At 38.6% G+C, this 23291-nt stretch overlaps 3 protein-coding genes across 9 annotated transcripts; 2 read left to right on the forward strand and 1 right to left on the reverse strand.

Moving 5' to 3' along the window:
• Positions 1–5541: 5541 nt before the first annotated feature.
• Positions 5542–6033, reverse strand: LOC110805226 (uncharacterized). Its single transcript, XM_022010832.1, has one exon. It carries the CDS (start codon positions 6031–6033, stop codon positions 5542–5544), a length of 492 nt encoding a protein of 163 aa, XP_021866524.1.
• A 1169-nt stretch (positions 6034–7202) lies between these two features.
• LOC110805220 (protein ALP1-like) lies at positions 7203–12588 on the forward strand. Of its 7 annotated transcripts, XM_056836450.1 has the most exons (6): positions 7263–7417; positions 8208–8574; positions 9734–9817; positions 10125–10251; positions 10371–10527; positions 10611–12588. In XM_056836450.1, exons 3-6 carry the CDS (start codon positions 9807–9809, stop codon positions 11087–11089), a joined length of 774 nt encoding a protein of 257 aa, XP_056692428.1. In that variant the 5' UTR covers positions 7263–7417; positions 8208–8574; positions 9734–9806; the 3' UTR covers positions 11090–12588. The 7 variants fall into 7 exon arrangements, with proteins under 7 accessions (XP_021866515.1, XP_056692427.1, XP_056692428.1 ...); XM_022010823.2 differs by lacking the exon at positions 8208–8574 and having other exon boundaries at positions 7203–7417; XM_056836448.1 differs by having other exon boundaries at positions 9734–10251.
• Positions 12589–12759: 171 nt separating this feature from the next.
• On the forward strand, positions 12760–19412 carry LOC110805218 (acetylajmalan esterase). Its single transcript, XM_022010820.2, has 6 exons — positions 12760–13059; positions 15018–15190; positions 15965–16177; positions 17536–17684; positions 17863–18136; positions 19063–19412. The coding sequence occupies exons 1-6, from the start codon at positions 12899–12901 to the stop codon at positions 19323–19325; spliced, it is 1233 nt and encodes a 410-aa protein (XP_021866512.1). The 5' UTR covers positions 12760–12898; the 3' UTR covers positions 19326–19412.
• Positions 19413–23291: the final 3879 nt, after the last annotated feature.

Consider the following 23291-nt stretch of genomic DNA (forward strand, 5'->3'; position numbering starts at 1 on the left):
TTCCTTTAGCTTTGGACATTCTCTTTTGTAATGGTCTATTCCATCACAATAAAGACAGCTTGATGTGGACTTGTCCTGCTTTGATTTAGCATCGCCCTTGGACTTTCCACTTTTCTTGAACGGTCTCCTTCTAGCCTTGAGTAAATCTTTGGCTTCACAGTCCAGTATTATTTCAGCCTTTCCGACAAGGTGAACAAATTCTGCAACTGTTTCTTCTCTTGGTTCACTTAGGTATAGTTGCTTGAAGCGACCAAACCCACTGTGTAGTGAATTGAGCAAGATAGAGACTGCCATCCTTTTGCTTATTGGTGTTCCTAGTAGACTTAGGCGATCAAAGTATGAACACATAAGATCCACATGGTACCTCAGTGGGACGCCTACCCTCTGTTTAGTGCGAAGGAGCTGAACATGTGTTTCTTGGACTTCCATCCTATAACACCTGTTGGGAGAACTAACCTTTAGACCAGACATTGATTCAATCAACTCATGGACGTTCAGGTCCCTGTCCTCCGTGCTTCCACGACAAATATCCCTCAGATTCTTGATGAGCGTAAAAGGTTCATAGGCTACAAACCTTCTAGCCCAATCATCAGGGATATTGTTCAGCATGAGACTCATAACCTTTTTGAGATCCGCATCCCAGGCGTAAAATCTCTCAGGGGTCATGTCTCTGGCATAGTAGCTTGGCATGGGATGTGATATTACATACTCAAGTCCATTGAGTTTGACTATTTCAACTAGCTTAGCTTCCCATTCAAGAAAATTTGCCAGGTTACGCTTGACCATAAGCTCAGAACCCATGATGATGTTTTGATTGTTGTTTGCCATATTTAAAACTACAATTGAAAAGAATAAACAAATAAATAACCATTCACAGTTTCTCTTAATAAACTTAAATTCTAGCATACATGCATAATTTAATGTTCATTAAGCATTTTATTCAAGTTATGTGTTCCGGCAGGTGTGAATAGAATGATTCCAAGATCCTAAAATCATTGAAGAACTAAGCACAGTTTGTCGACTTAATCCTAAAACATCTTAGGTAAGCAAAAGCCTTTTGCTAATAGTCTAGAAACTATTCTTGGTTGATAGGTACGTCTAAGAACTTATTAGGTAAACCTATCGATTTTTCCACGACATAAAAGGACTCCTTACTTATATCGTTGAGTTTCACCAAAACTAACATGTACTCACAATTATTTGTGTACCTTGCCCCTTTAGGACCAATAAGTAACACCTCGCTGAGCGAAAACTGTTACTAGATTGATGTAAAGGATATCCAAGCAAGTGTATATTTTGGCATGGCACCTTATAACTCAATATTTAAGTTTGGAACTTAAGGCTCTTACTATGTTGGTTAGATTTTAAGTGAACTAAAATCCTTAATCATGCAACATAATCAAGCTTTTGATCTCATGCATTTTAAGACATATTTAAAGGAAATAAATAACTTAAAACATGCATAAGATAAATGTGATCTAGTATGGCCCGACTTCATCTTGAAGCTTTAACTTCAAAGTCCGTCTTGAAAATCTCCGTGGGAGGCACCATTTTCTTCAAATAGAATAAGCTATAATTAAGACTAATTACAACTATTTGATGGTACGCAGACCATATTTGAATTGAAAAACAACTTTGGTACTTTAGACCAATTACATTCAAATTAATGGTACGTAGACCATATTTCTATCCTATTTGGGCCATACTAGTCACTTCATAACCTGCAAAACAGTACATATACAATATATACCATTCACCCATTCATTATCATGAATGGCCCACATAGCTGGTTAGTAAAACACATTATGCATCACGTAAACATTTGCAGCAATTAATCAAGGGCACCAATAATCTACCAATTATTTAGTCCTTATTAATTCTAATCAAGTTGTTTTAACCTTAAGGATTTGTAGACCTAATCAAGAGTTTATGACTAAAAAGGGCTCCCACTTAAACCAATAAATTCATATGCTTTACTAATTTTAAACATAAAAATGTATTTCTAGTCTAACCGGAAACATACAAATTTAATTAAAATTTAAAGCTCATATAAATTTATAATTGAATCCACAAAGTTTAATTTAATTTCAGTCGTATTTAAATTAATTCATGATTTTAATTTTAGTAAAATAATTAGAATAAATAAAATTTATTATAATTACAATATTCAAAATTAAAATCCAAGAAAATAATTTAAATTATTAATTTTAAAATTAATTAAAATTACGTAAACTGAAAATTTCAAATTAAAATTTCAAAACGATCTAATCGCAACGCAACAATCCCACGCAACGCACGCCCATGGGCCACACGCACACAGCCATCGCTGGCCATGTGCGCGCAGCCCATGCGCTGCCTCGCATCGCTGCTGCTCACCATCGCAAGGCATCACGCATGGTGCTCGCTGCGCGCGCCAGCGCTCGACGCACGAGCATGCTGCCGCAGCCCATCGCTGGGCGCAGCGCTCGTCGCACGTCACAACACGCACCCGCACGCCATCGCTGGGCGCAGCGCTCGTCGCACGCACAACAAGCACTCGCACGCCATCGCTGGGCGCAGCGCTCGTCGCACGCACAATAGCGCTCGCACGCCATCGCTGGGCGCAGTGCTCGTCGTACGCACAATAGCGCTCGCTGCGCGCGAGCGATCGATGCTTGGCGCAGCACTCGTGGCACGCGAGCTTACGCTCGCTGCGCGCGAGGCTCCGCACGCTTGCACGAGGCAGTGCGCGCTGTGGCGCAGCTCGCTTGCTGCCCACACGCGACTGCTCGTGCCTTACTCTCGCCCTCGCCCATTCGCCCATTGCACACAGCCCACGACACAAGGCAGGGCTGCTGCCTTGTGCTCGTGCACCATGGCCTTGCTCATTGCATTCGTACCGCATGGGCGACGAGCTCCCTTGCTCGTCGTCACATGCCCGCACTATACAACACCCCTTAAGGGTAGCACGTAGCGTCCATTGCTTTGTGCGTGCAAGTTATATGAGCGAATCGCATAAAAATTTAAAATTTATATTCAAAATTAATGACAAATTAATAAATAATATTAATTTCATAATTTTAGGGCGAAAAATCGAAAATTTATTATTCAATTGATTTCCGATTAACATGGATTCAAGTCTAGGTCATAAAAATTTAAAATTTAACATAAATTTACAATTTTTATGGTGGTTTTTAATCATAGGTATCTAATTAAATTATAATTAATTATGAAAATCAAATTAATTCTAAATTATTCTAATTTTCAACAAATTAATCATAATTACAAATTAGATTGCATAATTAACAAGGCTAGGCATTCAAACTTGTTAAACATATGCAGTAGGTCAATCAAAAATTCAAGATTTATCAACAAGAATCGCAAATATTTAATTTAACATCTTAAATTTACGAAATTTTGCATTCGAAAAACTAAAACCTCCGAAAAGTCATAGTTAGGCTTCGAATTTGAGAATTCTGGGTTCGGCCGAATTTTTTTTTTTTTTTGTCAAAATTTTAGAATGCCTTTTACATGCGGAATTGACACAAAAATCACTCAATTTGGATGAGTAACGAAGAAACTGCCGAAAAACTGCGTACGTATAATTAAATAAACGCAATTTGCAATTAATTAACAATTACGAAAATTAATCACCCCTTTTAATTCTTGCAAATTTGTAATATTTAACCATGTTCATGCAATTTAGATTATGAAAATAATAAGAGGCTCGTGATACCACTGTTAGGTTATGATACATATGACAATTCATAAATCATGCGGAAAAACCATAAAGCCAGGAAAACATATTATTTACACATAATCATTTAGCATAGTTTAGATGCATACTCTTTGTTGCGTGCCCTCCCTAGCTGCGCCCGAACCGAACAAGAACAAGTCTTTAGGACTCCAAGTGTCGTCCCTCCGTAGATAGTCCACAGCACGTCCGGATCCGCCTTAAGATTGACCAACTAGAATCGCCCTTAAGGTTCTACTTATTTTCGGCTAAATGGGCAAGAGTTATGGCTGATTTTGTGCTTAAAAATCCTAGCTTTGAATACTTGAAAACTTATGTATAAACAATGACCCTAGGCCCTTATTTATAGAGGTATGGAAAGAGAATTGGAATCCTATTAGGATACTAATTTATTTAATTAGAATCCTGCTAGGACTCTATTTAAATAAACTTTATCTAATAGGTTTAGGATTTAATCTTTTATTGAATCCCGATAGCTTTAGGATTCGCACACGAGCATCGCACGAGCACCGTACACCCGCGCAGGCCTTGCGGCCCACGCTGAGCGCACAGCGCTCGGCCCATGCTTTTGTCCGCGCGCGCCCATGGCTTCGGCTGGGCCTGGCTTGCGCTGGGCCTGGTCGAGGCTTTGGCGTGTGTTGGTGATGCGTGTGGCTTGTTGGGCGATGGCCTGGCTTCGTGCTGGGCCTTCGTCTAGCGAGCCTCGTCCGATGCTAATTCGTACGATACGCTTTCGATTAAATTCCCGATTCCGGAATTTATTTCCGATACGAACAATATTTAATATTTCCGATTCCGGAAATTAATTTTCGTTTCGAACAAATATTTAATATTTCCGTTTCCGGAATTATTTTCCGATTCCGATAATATTTCCGTTTCTGACAATATTTCCGTTTCCGGCAATATTTCCGATTCCGGCAATATTTCCATTTCCGATAATATTTTCCGATACGTACCATGTTTCCGTTTCCGGCAACATCTACGACTTGGATAATATTTATATTTCCGATACGATCCATATTTCCGTTTCCGGCAATATCATCGTTTCCGGAGTATTCATTTCTTGCCTGTGACGATCTCAGCTCCCACTGAAACCAAGATCCGTCGATTCCGAATATCCATAGATGGAGTATTTAATGCCATTAAATACTTGATCCGTTTACGTACTATTTGTGTGACCCTACGGGTTCAGTCAAGAGTAAGCTGTGGATTAATATCATTAATTCCACTTGATCTGAAGCGGCCTCTAGCTAGGCATTCAGCTCACTTGATCTCACTGAATTATTAACTTGTTAATTAATACTGAACCGCATTTATTAGACTTAACATTGAATGCATACTTGGACCAAGGGCATTATTTCCTTCACTTAGAAGGTCCTTATCGTTCACCTCCCCCGTATTATCTTCCTTGTCAGTCCTCTTCTCACACTCCTCCTTTTCCTTCTCCTCCCTCGTGCCAGTGCCCGAACAATTAGGGTAAAGAAGCGAATTCACTGTCACAGGTTTTGCTACAAACAGGATTTTCCTAGCTGCTGTAATCTCCTTCACTTCCTCCGCATTATGCATTCTACCCTTCTGGGGCGACGCCTTCAACCAATTTCCCCACCCTGGGCCTCGTTTTTTTTGTTCCTCTGTAACTGTGCAACAATCCCTCTCACTGTGCCCCATTACACCGCACATGAAGCAAAAAAACGGGAGACGTTCATACTTGAGCTTCACCTTTACAATCTTCCCCTCCCTATTCACCACATTCTGGGTTCTACGTAAGGGTTTGTTAACATCCATCATAACCCTCATCCTCCTGTCCTTTATAGGCCTAAAATATCTTCCTCAATTTCAAGCAACCCCCCGATGTTTGCCGCAATAGCTTTAATGTGAGCATCCGATCGACAATTAAACGGTAAATTTTCAATTCGTACCCAAAACGGAGAGTTATTAAGTACTACAGCATTAGGCTGCTCATTACTTGTGATGTCATTGAGTATAAGTAGACACTGCTCGAAACACCATGGTCTCCCCGCCATTACTTTCTCCTTATCGCGCCAATGGAAAAATTGAAAGACGAATCTACCCGAGCCAATGGTACGAATGATCACCTTCCCCACCAAAGACCACGCCTGACTCATCGTTCGTTTAAACCCTTCAACATTGTATGCCCTATCTGTCAACAACTTCCCCACGAGCATGAGAGAAACCCTCTCATCTGATTCCGTAGAATCTACCGCACTGAGGTCCACCAGATCGTTTTCTTCATCTTCCAACTGTAAATTTGAGTATTTTTCGACAATTTCATCGGCCATACTGACCGGAGATTCAACCACGGCGTGATAGGGTTTCCCTTTTTTTCGAGGTAGCAAACCCTTTCTTTCGAGGGAGTTTTCCTTTTTAGGTCAGAGGTGGGGTTAATTGATTGAATGAGTGTTGACTAAATAACAGTGAGATAATTTTTTTACTTTTCTTAATAGCTTTTTTTTTCCTTTTTTGATAGCTTATAACGACTGAATCAGTTTTTAAAATGAATCTTCCTTATTTAATAACTTTTCATTTTTTAAAATGAATAATTATTTATTAGCTTTTTAAAACAATAACAATAGCTTTTTAAATCAATAAATAATCATATTTTGAAAGTATGAAGGGTAAATTGGTCTTTTAAATGAGGACACCAAAAGTGATATTACCGAAAAGACCTCAGCTCTTCCTTTATATAATAGAGATTAATGAAGGCGCGTTTGAGTCTGGTTTTAAGAAATAACCCATAACTCGTATCTCTTTCATTTCAAATCGAAATTGGGCATATGATATTTGGATAGGAAAATTATATGAAGGTATATCCAACAAAGAATGATTCATTGGGTATCAAGAGTTTATGGATATCAATATATCATGAGCTCTATTTTTGTCATGACAGGCTTATTTGACCTTTTAGCGGACCACGAGCCTATTATTGCAAATTTGCAATGTTCATGAATTGTTATGAATAAATTGGGTAGGTTTGTTCATCAAGCGAGTTCAGTTCACGTATGTCAGATCCAGATTAATTAACAAACGGTAAAATTTAAACAAATGAAATTAATTAGGTTGGGAAGTACGCTTTTAAAGTGTCTACAATGAATAAAATATTTCTTCACTTACCTTTCATAAACTTGTTTAATTCTCACTTTTACCTGCGGAGTACTTACACACCAAATTAACCAATTTTATATAATTACCTGAAAATTTGTGCATTTTCAATTATTGTATTGTCCTTGTTCTCTTCATCATGTCTGGTCCAATTTATCTACTTTCTGGTCTGTTTTGTTTTTTTTGTTGGGTATTTTTTATTTTTTCTGGTATGGTCCAATTTGGTTCTATCTTGGCCTTGTTTGGTAGAGAGAGGTTTGGGGCAAAATTAGAGGTTTTAAGTATAGGGGTGTTTGGTAGATAGAGGTTTGGAAAAGATTATTTGGCTCAATCCTCCGTTTTGAAATACGCTGCTCAAAGCAACGTTTTCTTCAGAGGATTTTAGTCCAATATTGTAAAAGACTATTTTGCCCATACTTAACCTACATCTTTTCGGTCTTCAGTCATTTGCTTGCCTAGTTGCCTGCCTCCTCTTCAAATCCTCTTCATCCTCTCCTCTTATCTCCCATGTCAGATCTGGAAATACAAGGGAGGAGCTTGTAAAATCTGATTACCATCAAAGAGGTTAGTTGTTTAATTTATATTTATGTCGGTTTTTCACTTTCATTCCCAATATATTAACAAAAATATATGCAAGTTGGTAAATTAAATAGTTTTTGGGGTTTTTTTTCCTCAAAAAATTCGTATGAATTCGTTTATCTGGGTTTGTTTGGTAGATGAGAAAGGGTTCGTTTTTGTTGTTGTTAATACTAATTAGTCAATTAAATACGTTCTTTTGTTGGGGCATTGAAAAATATTGTTTCCAATTCATCTGGAAATAACAAACCCTTACTCATCTGATTGATTCTCTTTGATAAAATCATAGAACAATTCATTTATACGGAGTATTTATTTACATTATTATGTGTCACAATATAACTATGATACTCCTCTATCAAACACACATTTGACCGCAAACCAACAAAAATAAATTATAGGTTTCAGTTTTATGAGAATATGAAAAGAGTGGTGAACATTTGACCGCAAATCAACAATAAGGGGTTCAATACTTCAGTTTGGCATTGTATTTTGGTTACTCCGTATATGTTAAATAACCGAATACTAAGTTTTTCGCACTTTAACTGATTATGAATGTGTAATTGTTATTGTTTGACTTTGTAATAATGAATTTGGTTCATTGTCAATTCAACCGGTTCTATCTAATTGCTGGAATAAGAAATGCAACTAGTTTATGCCTGAAATGATTTTATAAGTTTACAGTAAGATAAGAATAGATTTTCTATTAGAATTTCCCGATAAATTGAGCTTGTTTTCCTATTTATTAATTACTTAAAATTTGTTTTGATAAGCATAGAAGATGGCGCAAAACAACCAGAAGGACAATGAGGGAAGTGAAGGTTCGATGAGAGAGATAGGTCGAGCTAGTTGGTCTAGAGAAACTTTACACATATTCTGTGATTTGTGTATTCAATTTGCCGAAAGGAGTAAGGGTAAAAAAGGTGCTACAGTCTCACAAAGAATGCCATGGAAGGTGATCGAAGTGGAGTTCACTAAAAGAACGAGGTTGGCATACGACAAGAACAAACTGAAAAACAAATGGGATTGGATGAGAAATCGATGGAGTCTTTGGAGAGCACTTAAAGGAAAAAACCGGATAAGGTTGGGATCATGAAAAAGGAACAATAAGTGCTAGTGACGAATGGTGGAAGAACAAAATTGAGGTTAGCTAATTTATATCAAATTTAATAACTCACATAGAAAATTAAACACAAAAGGTTAATTGCAAGATAATTTTTTTTTCTTTCTTTATAGGAAAATATGCATTTTAAAGCTTTTCAATTTGAAGGTATTGAGCCTGAACATGAATACAAGATGGAACAACTATTTGGAGTTTCAGTTGCTCAAGGGGGGCTTAAGTATACTCCTGTTCAACGCTCAAAACAAGTCTCCCCTTTTGTTTATATCCCCCTTCCACCCCTTGGTGCTGGTAATCTTAGTCATGGTGGTAATGCTAGTAATATGCCACCCGAGTATGATGATCAAATGAGTGAGAATGGTGGTATCATTCATACCCAAACTAACATGGATTGGCATGATACTTTTCATGATTCTACTCCAAATCCTTCCCCATCTCCTTCTCCTCCTCCACAATCAACTGAACGTGGAGCTAGAGGAACTAAAAGAAGTTCTGAAAATGATGTTGCAGAGAGCTCAAAAAGTTGTAGGACAGAATCTGGTAGTAGAAAAGGAGGAGCGGCACTATTGATGGAAAAGCTAGATACAATGGTGAAAGTTGTTACTGAGAGGAACATCAAGGATATGGAATTGATGAACCTTGAAGCACGGACACTCAATGACTCGTCTAATACACTTGCTGAGTCATTGGCAAAGTTGGTGTCTATGGATGGCTTAATTCCTGGTAGCCCGGAATTTTGTTTTGCTTGCACCATGATCGAAGATCCCCAAAAAAGGATACTTCTCAATGGAATGCCAGATGACAACACAAGGCTTCAATGGATAAAATATTTGTTTGAGAAGAGTGGGTGAACAATGAACTAACTTTAGTCTAGTATTAGTACTACCCGGGTTTTATCATCGGGTATTAATGTGTATGGGTAGTATCTAGATTACAACTCTCAGTTAGTATTCTCTATTGGATGGAACTTTTAATTGGTTTTATTATTGGGATGTAAGGCATTAATATGCATACTTGTTTCAGTTTTGCAATTTTGGTATGTATATGCAACCTGATAACATTGATATTTTGTAACTATGAATGCAGTATGAACGTATGTAATGCTTGTGACACATATTTGTGTTTGGTGTTTCTTTAATATAATATAATTTAATGGAATGATATTGTATTGAATATACTTGCAGGTATGGATTTGTGTGCTATACGCAATAGAATAAGAAAGAGGCGTAAAAACAGCGCATTTTGGGACTCTGTGGCATGTGCACTAGGTTATACTTCTATTTATTATGTAAAGTACATTTACAAAATACCATGCATGACTTCATTTCAAAAAGTAGAAAATTGGATGCATGAAATGTTAACTGGTCATGAAAAATGTTGTTTTAACATGTTTAGAATGACACGATGCACATTTCGACAATTATGCATTGATTTAGAAAGTAAGTATGGGTTGTTACCTTCGGAGAGAATGTCAATTTTAGAAAAAGTGGGGTTATTTGTTTACATTCTTAGTAAGGCACAGTCAAACCGAGATGCTCACGAGAGATTTCAACACTCCGGTGAAACTGTAAGCAGAATTTTTAAAGAAGTTTTGGATGCCATGGATGGTTTATCAAGAGATATACTAAGGCCGAGAGATCCTGAGTTCAAGGAAATCCCTTCACAAATTGTAGATGATACTCGATATATGCCACATTTTAAGGTAATTATTTGTACATTTGTTGTTTTTCATATCTTACTTAGATGTTATATTAATTTTATCATACTAGGATTGCATTGGAGCCATTGATGGCACTCATATAGATGTTATAATTGCTGAAGAGGATCAATTGCGATATAGAGGAAGGAAAGGAACACCTACACTTTGATTTGCTTTTTACTTACGTGCTAACCGGTTGGGAGGGATCGGCTCATGACTCTCGTATCTTTCTTGATACTATTGGCAATCCAAGTCTTAACTTTCCAAAACTTCCTCCTGGTAATCTGCATCATTCATTTCACTTACTCTCTTTGATATTTTTATCAATGCATTTTAATTATATACGGGTCTTTTCATGATAGGAAAATATTACTTGGTAGATAAAGGGTATCCGGAAAGAGAAGGGTATTTGACTCCCTACCACAAGAAAAGGTATCATCAAACCGAATTTCACGGGGCAATTCCAAGAGGGCCTCGAGAAATTTTCAATCGTGCCCACTCTTCCTTAAGGAGTTGCATTGAGCGGTCATTTGGAATTTTGAAGGCACGATGGGAAATATTAAGAACTATGCCAAAATATTCATTACAAGACCAAAATAGAATTGTTTGTGCTTGTTTTGCATTGCACAATTACATAAGATTAAGCAAAGTTCCTGACCCGGGATTCAAGATCATAGATGAAGACCCCACTTTTATTCCTCCTGAAGTATCTATGGATGTCGAGTGTGGTTCTACACAGGAAGTTCAACGTGTGAGTACTAATGAAATGACAAAAGTTCGTGAGGAAATTACTACTAGTTTAATGAGAAGTAGACGACGACGACGACGTCGCTCTTCATAAACATTAGACCTGATCAAATGGCGGGCCGGCCCGGGCTTGAGCGTAAAAAATCAGCCCGCTATGTCGGGCCGGGCAGGGCCGGGCCGGGCTAAGATTCGAGCCAAAATTTTGTGCCCAAACCCGTTATTTTCGGGTCGGGCCTACCGGGCTTTTCGAGCCATTTTCGGGCCGGGCCAAATTTATAACTAAAAAGTGTATTTTTGTGTTTCCCAAACCCGCCCAAAAAAATAAAATTTTCGGGTCGGGTCGGGCCGGGCCCGGAAATCGGGCCGGAAAATTCTGCCCAAACCCGCAAAAAATTCGGGCGGGCCGGGCTCATCTTGATCAGGTCTAATGTTAATGTGTTGCTTGTTCGAATAAATGTTTAGTAGTGTTTTTTTTATATAAATTTTACTCCCTCCGTTCCTAAATGATGTATCCATTTGGAAAAGGGTGGTGTTTTTAAGAAAATTGGAATCTTAATTTGTATTGGTATAAGTGTAATGATTGAGTGTAAGAAAAATGATTGTATGTAAGAGATTATAATTAAAAAAAAAAAAAAAAAAAAAAAGAAATAAGGTAAGAGAGGGGAGTGATAATGATGGGTGATAAAGGAGGTGAGAGAGTGGGTATATGGGGAACGGAAAAGAATTAAATAATGGAGTGGAGAAATTTAGGTGGGGAATCTTTAGGTATTTTGGTATTTTGGAAATCTTTAGGTATTTTGGTAATTAGATAGAAAGGTAAGGGTATTTTAGGATAAAATGTATGACCAAAAATAAAAACGGATACAACAAAAAGAAACGCTTAAAATGGAAACGGATACATCATTTAGGAACGGAGGGAGTATGTTGTTGTACTAGGATTTTACATGGACTTCTTTTCATTGTTATGCATTGATCAAAATGTTTAATTTTACGATGTCATATATGTTGCTACTAATTGTATGAGTTGCCATTTACTTGACAATTATTTAGGTGATTAAGAAAGTGGTGTTAAATAGCGTTTTATACCAAAATAAGATTTGCTTGAAGTTATATGCATAAAGATAAATTGGGAAAAGAAAGACAAACTATTACTATGGTGATTAATGATAAATAGTGTTTAACTATAAGCCTTGTTAGCCATGAAACTCTTCATTTTATGTTAGTGAATTTTTGACAATTTTTAGTGCGTTATTATTTTCAATTCTTACAACAATTTGTTAAACAAATAAGTGTTTAGAGCATAAAAATTATTCATAACCATAAAATATTTATCCTTAAAAAAATTGTATTTGGAATTAGCAATTCATCATTTACAACTTAACTATTGAGAAATAAAATAAATAACACAAATTAAAGAGCAATGTCCATAAATGTCATTTTACACAATCAAATAGCTAACAGCTTTTAGCAACCAGCTAAGTGTTACCAAACACATTCATATAAACAGTTAGTCAAATCAGCAGTCAAATCTGCTAAACAAAAAGTTAATCAGCTAACTGCTAATGTAAACAGTAAACAACTAACCTCTAACCTCTTGTTACCAAACAGGGCCCTTATCTAATTTTTATGATCTGATCTAATAAGTATTAAGAATAAAGTAAAGAAAACAAAACAAAACAGAAATCTATCATTTTAAATGGTTAATCATAGATTCATAGCCTACAAAAAGATCTCCAATTCTTCCATACTGGATGAATGGTTGGTGGCAGTGTTGGCCCCACCATAACGAAATTGTTGAACATTAATCGTAATTTTCTAATTTTTATTTCTTTTATTTTTAACATAGGCTATTCTATTAGATTCTTACTCTTCTCAATAATTTCTCATTTTATCTCCTCCAAAAATGGCTGGTCGCACCTCATTATATCTCCCCTTCATTTTAGCAGCAGCAGTAATCCTCTGCTACGCAGCTGTATCATTACCATCCACCTTCAATCCCATCAGAATTGCATCATCATCAGACGGTCTTAATCACTTGCAATCATCCCCTCAACAAAATCCCAGGTTTTTTCCCCTTTAATTAATTACCTCACTGTTTCATTCATAATTTGCTGCATTCCCAAGTTCTTTTTATCATAATTAATTAATTAAGCTTTCTTTTATTGTTTGGGTGTTGTCTGTATAGTATTGTACGTATTTGCAGATCCAGTTTGATGATTAAATTAGTGATGCAATGTTAGATTTGTAATTTTGTATTATCCCCTAACTGCGTTTCTAATAATGCGTTGACTGTAGAGGCTAAGGCCTTTTCTTTCCACCACTTTTATCATTTTCTACCTAAAAGTCTAAAATCATGTATACCCGAAAGTAGTGATGGCCGTGGGCCGGGTCAGGCCTGGGCCCATTTAAATAGGAAAGAGCATGAAAATATATGGTACGATTTCATCCGACAAATCACACTGAATTTAGTAAAAAAGAAAAGGTTTGGGGACGACGGTTCGACCCGATATGATAAATCATGCTAAAATAGTAAAATTAGGCTTAGGTACGACGGATCGACTCGAGGGTCTGTAGACATGTGCCCTATTTTAAAATTTTCGGCCCAGTACGGTTCGACACGATGTAGAAATCCGGCCCGGTCTATAGTCATCTTTACACGAATACAATTTTTTTTAATCAAGGGGGTCTTGCACAAAAGACCGTCTTGGTGTCATATAAGTCAAGCAATGAAATCAATTAGTTAATCAGTGAAACTAATTAAATAAACAATGGAACTAATTAGTTAAGCACTAAAAATAATTAGTTAATCAATGAAACCAATAAGTTAAACAATTAAAGTGGTCTTTCTGGTAAGGCGGTCTTATACAAAAATAGCCGTTACTTGAAAGCAAACTTATGTTCTATTGTAATGACAACAACGAATCCAAAGTTAGACTAGTCGAAAAGATTTCACATTCCAACCTAATCTTTAATTAGGTTTGGAGATTCAATCCCCACAAGGGGCATTTTTAGGGAAGGATTTTCCTTATCATTCCCTTTCATTTCATTATTTCAAAGTGTCTAACTCGTTAATCCGGGCGAAATTAACACAAAAATACACCACTACATCCGAACATTTAGAACTTTGACTTTGAATACATCTATACATGTGACGTCTAAAACTTTGTCATGAAAATACATAGAGACATCTAAAACTATCTTGAACATACCCAATTTGTAACACTTGAGTCAGTTAATTAGTGTATAATCCTACCGCCTCTTTTAGTTTGCCCTATTTACCTCCGTTTTAAAATGATCTTTTCCCTTTTTATTTTAGTGTGTTTTACAATAATAAATAAATTTGAATCTTACGTCAATTATTTGTGATCTTAATTTTTCTATTGTGTATGTTATTATATACTCCCTCCGTCCCGGAATACTTGACATGTTTTCCTTATCGGGCCGTCCCTTAATACTTGACCTGTTTCTAAAAATGAAAATATTTTAACAATATTATATTATTTCTCACTCCACCCCTATTAACCCACCTACCCCCTACTCCATACAAAAAATAATTAAAAATTCAACCCCTACTCTCCCCCAACCCCACCTCTTAACCCACCTCCCACTAACTACATTAAAATAATACCCCACTATCAACTACTACCTATTAAATTAAATAAGTCAATTCAAGTTCCTTAAACTCTGTGCCGGGGGTCGAGTATTCCGGGACGGAGGGAGTACTCATCAAGTACCCAATTTGTAACACTTGAGTCAGTTAGCGAACTTAGCGTATACTCCTTTTGTCTCTCTTTATTTGCCCCAGTTTCTTTCTTTGTTAATCTGTTTTTAAAATGATCTTTACATTTTTCTTGTTTTAGTTTGTTTTATATAATAAATAAATAAATAAATAAATTTGAATATTAACTCAATTCTTTGTGATCTTAATTAAAATTTTCTTTTGTCTTATTGTCTATGTTTTCTATACTCACACCATCCTCTGTTCTTGATGATGGATACACATATAATTTATGCATTTCCAGAAGAACAACAACCATCGAAGCTATCTATCAGTTTGGAGATTCAATGTCAGATACAGGCAACTTCATTCGTGAACATCCAACTTCTAACTTTGCAAACTCACCCTATGGCCTTACATTTTTCCACAAGCCAACCGGTCGCTGCTCCGATGGACTTCTCATCATTGACTATTTCTGTAAGAATTCCATTCGTTGGCTGTTCTAATTCTATGCATATTAGCTAGATTTGTTACGAGCCTAGCTGCTCGGCCTTCCCCTGTACGGCAAAGATGGTTGTGGATCGGGCCCAAGCCAAGCCCATTCTACATCGTGCCGGGCAGGTTCGGAAATTTCAAAACATGGTTCAGACCAATGGGCCGGGGCGGGCCGTCGTGCCTAAGCCAATTTTTCTAGACTAGCGTGCTTTGTTGAGTCGAATTATGTCGTGAAAAATGTTGCCCGACCCACGACTTCGTGCTCATTTCGGGCCGGGCCGGGCCGGGTTTTTTCGTGTTAAGTTAGGACGCGGATCGGCCCGGCCAACAACCATCTTTATATGGTCCAGGCCCACGGGCTGGGTCGGGCCATCATGCCTTTGCCTTTTTTCTAAATTTAGGCGTGTTTTGTCGGGTCGGGTCGAATTATGTCGTGCTTTTTCCAAAAAAATTGCTGTCAAGACCTGACCCACGGCCCACGACTTCATGCTCGTTCCGGAATGGACTTTTTTGTGTCGGGTAAGGACTTGGGCCGGGCCGGCCCACAACCATCTTTACATGTACCACGACCTTATTCTCTCCACCTGATTTGGTATACTTTTTCTACTTTATGTCTGTTCTAGTTTGAATTTTTTTCGCGAGTGTTTTTTTGTCTTTTTTGGTCCGGTCTAGTCTGATCTAATAAACAATACAATTAAGGTGAACGAGAATAAAAACGTACTCAGTATTAATTGCTATTGGTTCCTATCGGTGCAGCCAGGTTCTTCAAGCTGCCATTTCTTGATCCTTATCATAACAGAGAGGGTAACTTCACTCATGGTGTAAACTTTGCTGTTGCTGCAGCCACTGCAATGAACTGTTCTACATTAGCTATGAAAGATATTAAAAACTGTCCAACAAATAGTTCCTTATTAGTGCAGCTTGATTGGTTCAAGTCCCATCTTCATTCCATCTGCTCTACTGCATCAGGTAACATATTCTCAACTTAGCCATTACTCCCTTTGTATTTATTTAAGGCATACACGTGGTCGATCACGGTATTAAGAAGAAGAATTGAATGAAATAAATTAATAAAACAAGTGAAGTTAGGGTAAATATTTTAATAAGTAAAACAAGTGGAGACCGTGTCATTTTAAAGGGGTGGGGGTAAGGAAGTCTTGGCCTCAAGTGACTTGTGTCCATATGGACACAAGTGGCTTGTAATTGGTACACGCTAATTTGGTATCGGTACTAAGACTAGTATAATATTGGTATTCCAATACATTACTAAGAAGTACCAATACAAATTATTTGTGTTATTGGTACTGATATATGCTGTGTTGGTACTAAAAATAATTGTATTTGAGTCACTTGTGTCCATATGGACACAAGCCACTTGAGGTTTAGCAATCCTCGGGTGGGGTGGGGTGGGGTGTAGTTCTGAAATTATTTGTTTAATAGGGGGTGGGACATAGGATATACTTCCTCCATTTTTCTTAATTGCACCATATTAGATTTCACGCTTGCCAATGCACTATTTTAACTATTAATATCTGTCATTATAAACTTGAAAAAATTATAAAAATTTGATAATTTGAAAGTATATTTCGAGACGAATCTAACTAGATCCCACATGAATATATTTTTCATTACATATAACTTACAAAAAATAACTATATAAGTATATGTGAATAGTGTCAAAACCTAAATGGTGCAATTGAAAAAAAATGGAGGAAGTATTAGATAGGTTATTTAATTAGATTGTGGGGTTGGTAAGTTACTAAAAATAACAAGTGTATCTCTTAAATAAATACAGCCGGAAAAAACAAGTGTATCACTTAAATAAATACGAAGTGATTACATATTTAGCAATAAAACTGCGGTTTAATTCGTACAAATAAATATGGATGTGGGCCGGCCCGGCCCGAGGCAAGACCCGACCAACACGGAAAAGCCCGACCCGACACAAAGCACGAAGTCGTGGGGGGGAGGGAGGGGCGCATTTTTTGGAAGAAACACGGCAAGTCTTGGCCCGACACATGAGCCTGTACCACATTTGCAATTTTTGGCTCGGGTTGACCCGTTACAAAACGGGTTTGTGTGTGCTTGGGCCCGTTTTAGCCTACAACCCATTGGATTGGTCCGAACCCCAATCCAGCCCACGACCCATTGGCTTGGTCCGAACCCCGATCCAGCCCACAACCTTTACGTACAAGTAAATAACACTTGTTCTTTATTTAGTAGTAAAATATAAACTCTAGGAAGATTGTAAAAGTCAAACTGGATTACTGAAAATTGAAGTATAAAAACTTGATAACCAAATTCTCTATATTAATTTGTAATTTCAGAGTGCAAAGAAAAACTTGCAACGGCACTTATTATGATGGGTGAAATCGGAGGAAACGACTATAATTGGGCATTTTTTCAAGGAAATCCAATAGAAGACATCTATAAAATGGTGCCTGAAGTTGTGCAGGTTATAAAAGAGACCATAAAGGTGAATACGTTCTCAAATTTTTAGAAATACAATTACTAAGTTATTTGCCTTATTGTTGTACTTACATATTATGAGCTGGTATTAAAAATGGTTGTATTGGGTGACTTATGTTCAATTTGGTCACAAGTCACTTGATGTTTAGAAAACCTCATATCTATGCTAACTGTTGTTCATGCAGGAAGTTATTAATCTTGGTGCCATCCGAATTGTTGTCCCGGGAAACTTTCCGATTGGTTGCATGACATGTTACCTTGACATGTTTAAAACAAATGACGCGAGCAAGTATGATGAACTCCAATGCCTAAAACATTTGAATGCCTTTGCGGTATTTCACAACAATCAAATACAACAAGCTATTGGAGAAATTCAAGAGGATTACCCATATGTAACAATTGTTTACGCAGACTATTACACAGCCTTGCGAGAAATCCTTCGAAATGCCACTTCTCTCGGTTAGTATACCCTAAACTGTTAAAATATGCATTGAATCGATCAAGTCTCTTACTGCAAAAGAGACCTGTATTCTATAATCAGTAATCAGTATTTATCTCCTCCGCATGTGGACGTAGCTAATACATTGCTAGAGTATAGCCATACATTACCCAATGCAATGGTGATCATCATATGCTTAATTAATATCCATCTCTTCCACCTCACTTATGCCCAATCCCCATACCCACTTATGCAGTTATGCCCATAATTCCCATTGATTGCCTTTAACTTTGTGGTCATAGTTGATGAAACTAGTACTCCATTTCACTCATCATTCACGTGTAAATGACAAACAAAAAAATTAGAAGAAAAAATAAACCTAGTGGTCCAATATAATTTTGACAACTGGCGCAATCAAAGCTTTTGTCCACCCTTGTCCAAAGATCATGGCCATGACCTAGGCAAAGCTTTTCTTTCTCCTAAAATAAGGGCCGGCAATTTCTGACCCGACCTGATAACTCTACTTGAACCCAACCTGAAATTATTGAGAGAAACCCCAACCAACCTGAACTGAACCTGATTAACTTGAAATCGACTCGATTTGACCCATTTGTCATATTTTGTAGTAATATTAAGTTTTACAATGTTTTTGATATTTTTGACACAACCCGAAATCCACCTGAAACCAAACCAGAACCTGATCCATTGACCCGTATTACCACCCCTTGGTGAAATCTGATATTTTAAGTATTTTTTTACACTATATCTCCTTATGCCCAACTCTTATGGGCAACCGATGGGAATACTCTTAGTGAACCACGTTAAATCTGTGTGTTCTTATTTACGCTCTTAATTGTGTTTCTTACTTAGGTTATAACATAAACACTTCATAATCTGATGTCTAACGCTTCATGTCATGATATTAATTATGTGATTGTTTTTATAGGGTTTGATAAAGATGTTATGCAAATAGCTTGTTGTGATCATTGCGGAAGTAAAAGAGGTCCTATTTGCGAACATCCTTACAAACACGTGAGTTGGGACGGAATTCATTTGACGCAACATGTTTATCAACTTATGGCGGAATGGTTGATAGAACATACTCATAGTAACATTTTTCATGACAATATTTCTAGTGTTAAACGTTTGAACTATTCTTTTCCTCTTATTATTTTCATTTCACTAGTTATATTTATATGTTTAGGATGAAAATAGGCATACTTGGTAAAGACCTCTATGATAAAACTCTTTTATACATCTCTATTCTATAAAGGGTGGAAAATTTCGAGGGTGACTTTTTTGGGTGTCCACTCCCGTGTGAATACATATAATACCTCTGTTAATGTTATACCAAATACTCCGTATTATTTTAAGGAATAATTAACATTCCTATACTTAATACTTCATGTTGGATAAACTTTTACAACATATCCAACTAGGGGTGTAAATTGAGATAATACTAAATAAAGGCCCATAATTAGTGTTCCGGTGTTATAAAGATGGAAACAATGGGCTTCGAATGAAGGCCCCTTTCGTATGTGTTGAAGATCTTGCTTGCTTGAATGAGTCGAGTCCGAATTCACCTGCACAAGAGCAAAGTCACTAGCCTCGGGGGTGTTTCCGAGGAAAGCCCCTCCGATGCCTAAGTAAGAATGATGCTCGGATTCTAGAGAGAAGTTCTCTAGAAGAGTAGTCTTAAGGCGATAAATTGGACGTCCCTTGAGGTGTGAGCCTTGGCGGCCTATTTATAGTGTTTGCATAATAAATGCCCATAGGTCATTTATTGCTATTGGGCCTTGGGCCTTGATGGATGGCTGACTAGCCATTGGTAGGTTTGATGCTGTTGTTTAGAGCCATTGGGCTTTGGACTTAGTGGCCCAATTGAGAATCAATTGGGAGCCCAAACAACATGCCCCCCAGACCCGGTCCATTTAGAATTAAATGGGTGGGTTTCCAATTGTCAGAAGTCCAAAAGTTCCCTCTCTTTTTTTGAAAAGGGATGATTTGCATTGATGACAAGTGTTGGGATTTGCATTGTGTCGTGGAGATCGTGGGTTGAAAAGAAGTTGATACGCTTCCCTTTTCTATAAATACCGGGCGCTAAACTTCCTTCAAACTTTACTTTCTCTCTCTTTTAGACAAACTTCCTCTCTTTTTCCGGCGATCGCGGTTTTCGAGTTTCTTCAGATCTACGAAATTCAGCCAGCTTTAGACTTCGGGAACTTGCGTCGTTCGTTTTATCGGCGAATTCCGCTTCGGAAAAAGGTAATTTGTTTCTGAATTCTCCTTACTTCTTCGTTCTTTCTTCTACTCCTCAATCTAAACCCTAGACCGAGAATTCGCGACCATGGCAAAGAATAAGGGCAAAAGTAAGTTCGTCGTTGGCTCCTCTAGTGAGAGGGAGGATGTGCCTTCGGGAAAGGTACAGAAAACTTCGAGGGGTCGGCCTTCGGAGAGGCCGGTGGAGAAACGTTCGACTGGTTGGGACGCTTCCAAAGATGATGTTGTTGGCGGGTCTGGCGTGTCTGAACGCGCTACTTCTGGTAAGAAAGCTGGTTCTTCGGGTGTATGCCGTCCTTACCCTGAGTTTCTAGTTCATTGGACTGAAGCTGATCCGAAGGGCAAGTATGCCCCGATCTTGCATGAGACTACCAAGATCGATGGTCCGTTGGAGAAATCGGTCAATGGTGACTGGTTGGTGGAGGCGAAGCTGGGGAACTACCATCGGAGGGCCGAGGAGCTATACGGAATCCAGCACGCCTTGGGGTACTGGTGTGAGCTTCCTGATCAGGAGCGTCCTCGGGTGACTCATCCGCCGAGGGGGTTCATCTCTGTGTACACTCATCACTTGGAGAACGGTCTCCGTTTTCCCTTGGATCCATTCATTTCCGAGCTCCTGGTGTCGTACAACATCAGTTTGGCCCAACTTACACCCAAATCTATGAGGCACATCATCGGATTTAGATGGGTGTGCGATTTTGTTAACTTTCCCTGCTCTGTCGCCGTTTTTCGCGATCTCCACGATCTGTCTTTCAATCATGCTTCCAAGGGTGATGGGTATGGTTGGTGTACCATCATCAACAAGAAATCCCGAAGGAGAGGGGAGCCGAACTATATTACGGCATACCCTTACCTCAGTTCTGACCATAAGTGGAAGACGGAGTGGTTGCTTGTTCGCGTGCCGACGGATCCGAAGCATCCCAATTTTTATCGCCCTCCGAATTGGTTTGTGACTCCTGATCCTGATATGGGAGGCGTGGCTGCTCCGGATCGGAACCATCACCACTACGTGGATCTCCTCCAGTGGTTTTTGGCTCGGGAGGACAACTACAAACTGCCGTCTAGCTGGCTCCCGAACCTCAACTACATCTTGCGGGAGGACATTCTTGCTGTCGCCGGTCTCAGCAGGATTTTTGACAGGGGTAGGTGTCTTTCGGCTGGGACCGTGTTTCAGTGAGTTTGTCCTCCTCCTTTTTCCCTCGTCTTACTGACTCGTTTTTGTGCTTTGTTTCTGCAGAGTACGGCTTTAGCTGCCTTGATCCTGTGATTTTGGGCATCTCTTTGGATCTGAAGACTATTCACGACTCGGCTCCTGATTACAAGTTCGGGAAAGAGAATCCTCGTAATCCTCGTTTGAAGGATTACGTGTTGTTGAAGGAAATAATGCCCTTGGTCCAAGTATGCATTCTATGATAAGTCTAATAAATGCGGTTCAGTATTAATTAACAAGTTAATAATTCAGTGAGATCAAGTGAGCTGAATGCCTAGCTAGAGGCCGCTTCAGTTCAAGTGGAATTAATGATATTAATCCACAGCTTACTCTTGACTGAACCCGTAGGGTCACACAAATAGTACGTAAACGGATCAAGTATTTAATGGCATTAAATACTCCATCTATGAATATTCGGAACCGACGGATCTTGGTTTCAGTGGGAGCTAAGATCGTCACAGGCAAGAAATGAATACTCCGGAAACGATGATATTGCCGGAAACGGAAATATGGATCGTATCGGAAATATAAATATTATCCAAGTCGTAGATGTTGCCGGAAACGGAAACATGGTACGTATCGGAAAATATTATCGGAAATGGAAATATTGCCAGAATCGGAAATATTGCCGGAAACGGAAATATTGTCAGAATCGGAAATATTACCGGAATCGGAAAATAATTCCGGAAACGGAAATATTAAATATTTGTTCGAAACGGAAATTAATTCCGGAATCGGAAATATTAAATATTGTTCGTATCGGAAATGAATTCCGGAATCGGAAAATTTAATCGGAAGCGCATCGTACGAATAAGCATCGGACGAGGCCTGCCGGACGAGGCCCAGCACGAAGCCAGGCCATCGCCCAGCAAGCCAGGCGCGCCGCACAAACAGCCACGCCAGGCCCAGCGCAAGGCCAGGCCCAGCAGGCTGCGCGCAGCGCGCAGCGCGCACAGCGCGCACAGCGCGCACAGCACGCACAGCACGCGCAGCGCACAGCGCGCACAGCACGCGCAGCGCGCAGCGCGCGCGGGCGCTGAGTGGGCTGCTGCTCGCGCGCACGCATGGGGCCCATCGTGGCTGCCGTGCGTGTGTGTGCAAGTGTTTGTGTTCGTGCACGTTTCCTAAAACATGCAGAGTTCGGTTAATGATTAAATTCCTAATTCTATTTGATAAATTAATTAAATTAGAGTTCTTGTATGATTCTAGGTTTAATTAATTTGTATCTGAATAGGATTTCGATTCCCTTTCCATACCGCTATAAATATGAGGCTAGGGCTCACAATTTATAACACAAGTTTCAAAGTATTCAAAGTGAGTTTTTGAGAGAAAAATGCAGTCACACATTTGCCTATAAAGTGCCGAAAATAATAGTACCTTAAGGGCGATTCTAGTTGGTCAATCTTAAGGCGGATCCGGACGTGCTGTGGACTATCTACGGAGGGACGACACTTGGAGTCCTAAAGACTTGTTCTTGTTCGGTTCGGGCGCAGCTAGGGAAGGCACGCAACAAAGAGTATGCATCTAATCTATGCTAAATGATTATGTGTAAATAATATGTTTTCCTGGGTTTATGGTTTTTCCGCATGATTTATGAATTGTCATATGTATCATAACCTAACAGTGGTATCACGAGCCCCTTATTATTTTCATAATCTAAATTGCATGAACATGGTTAAATATTA

This window comes from Spinacia oleracea, chromosome 2, assembly GCF_020520425.1.
Source record: "Spinacia oleracea cultivar Varoflay chromosome 2, BTI_SOV_V1, whole genome shotgun sequence".
NCBI classification, from domain to species: Eukaryota; Viridiplantae; Streptophyta; class Magnoliopsida; order Caryophyllales; family Amaranthaceae; genus Spinacia; species Spinacia oleracea.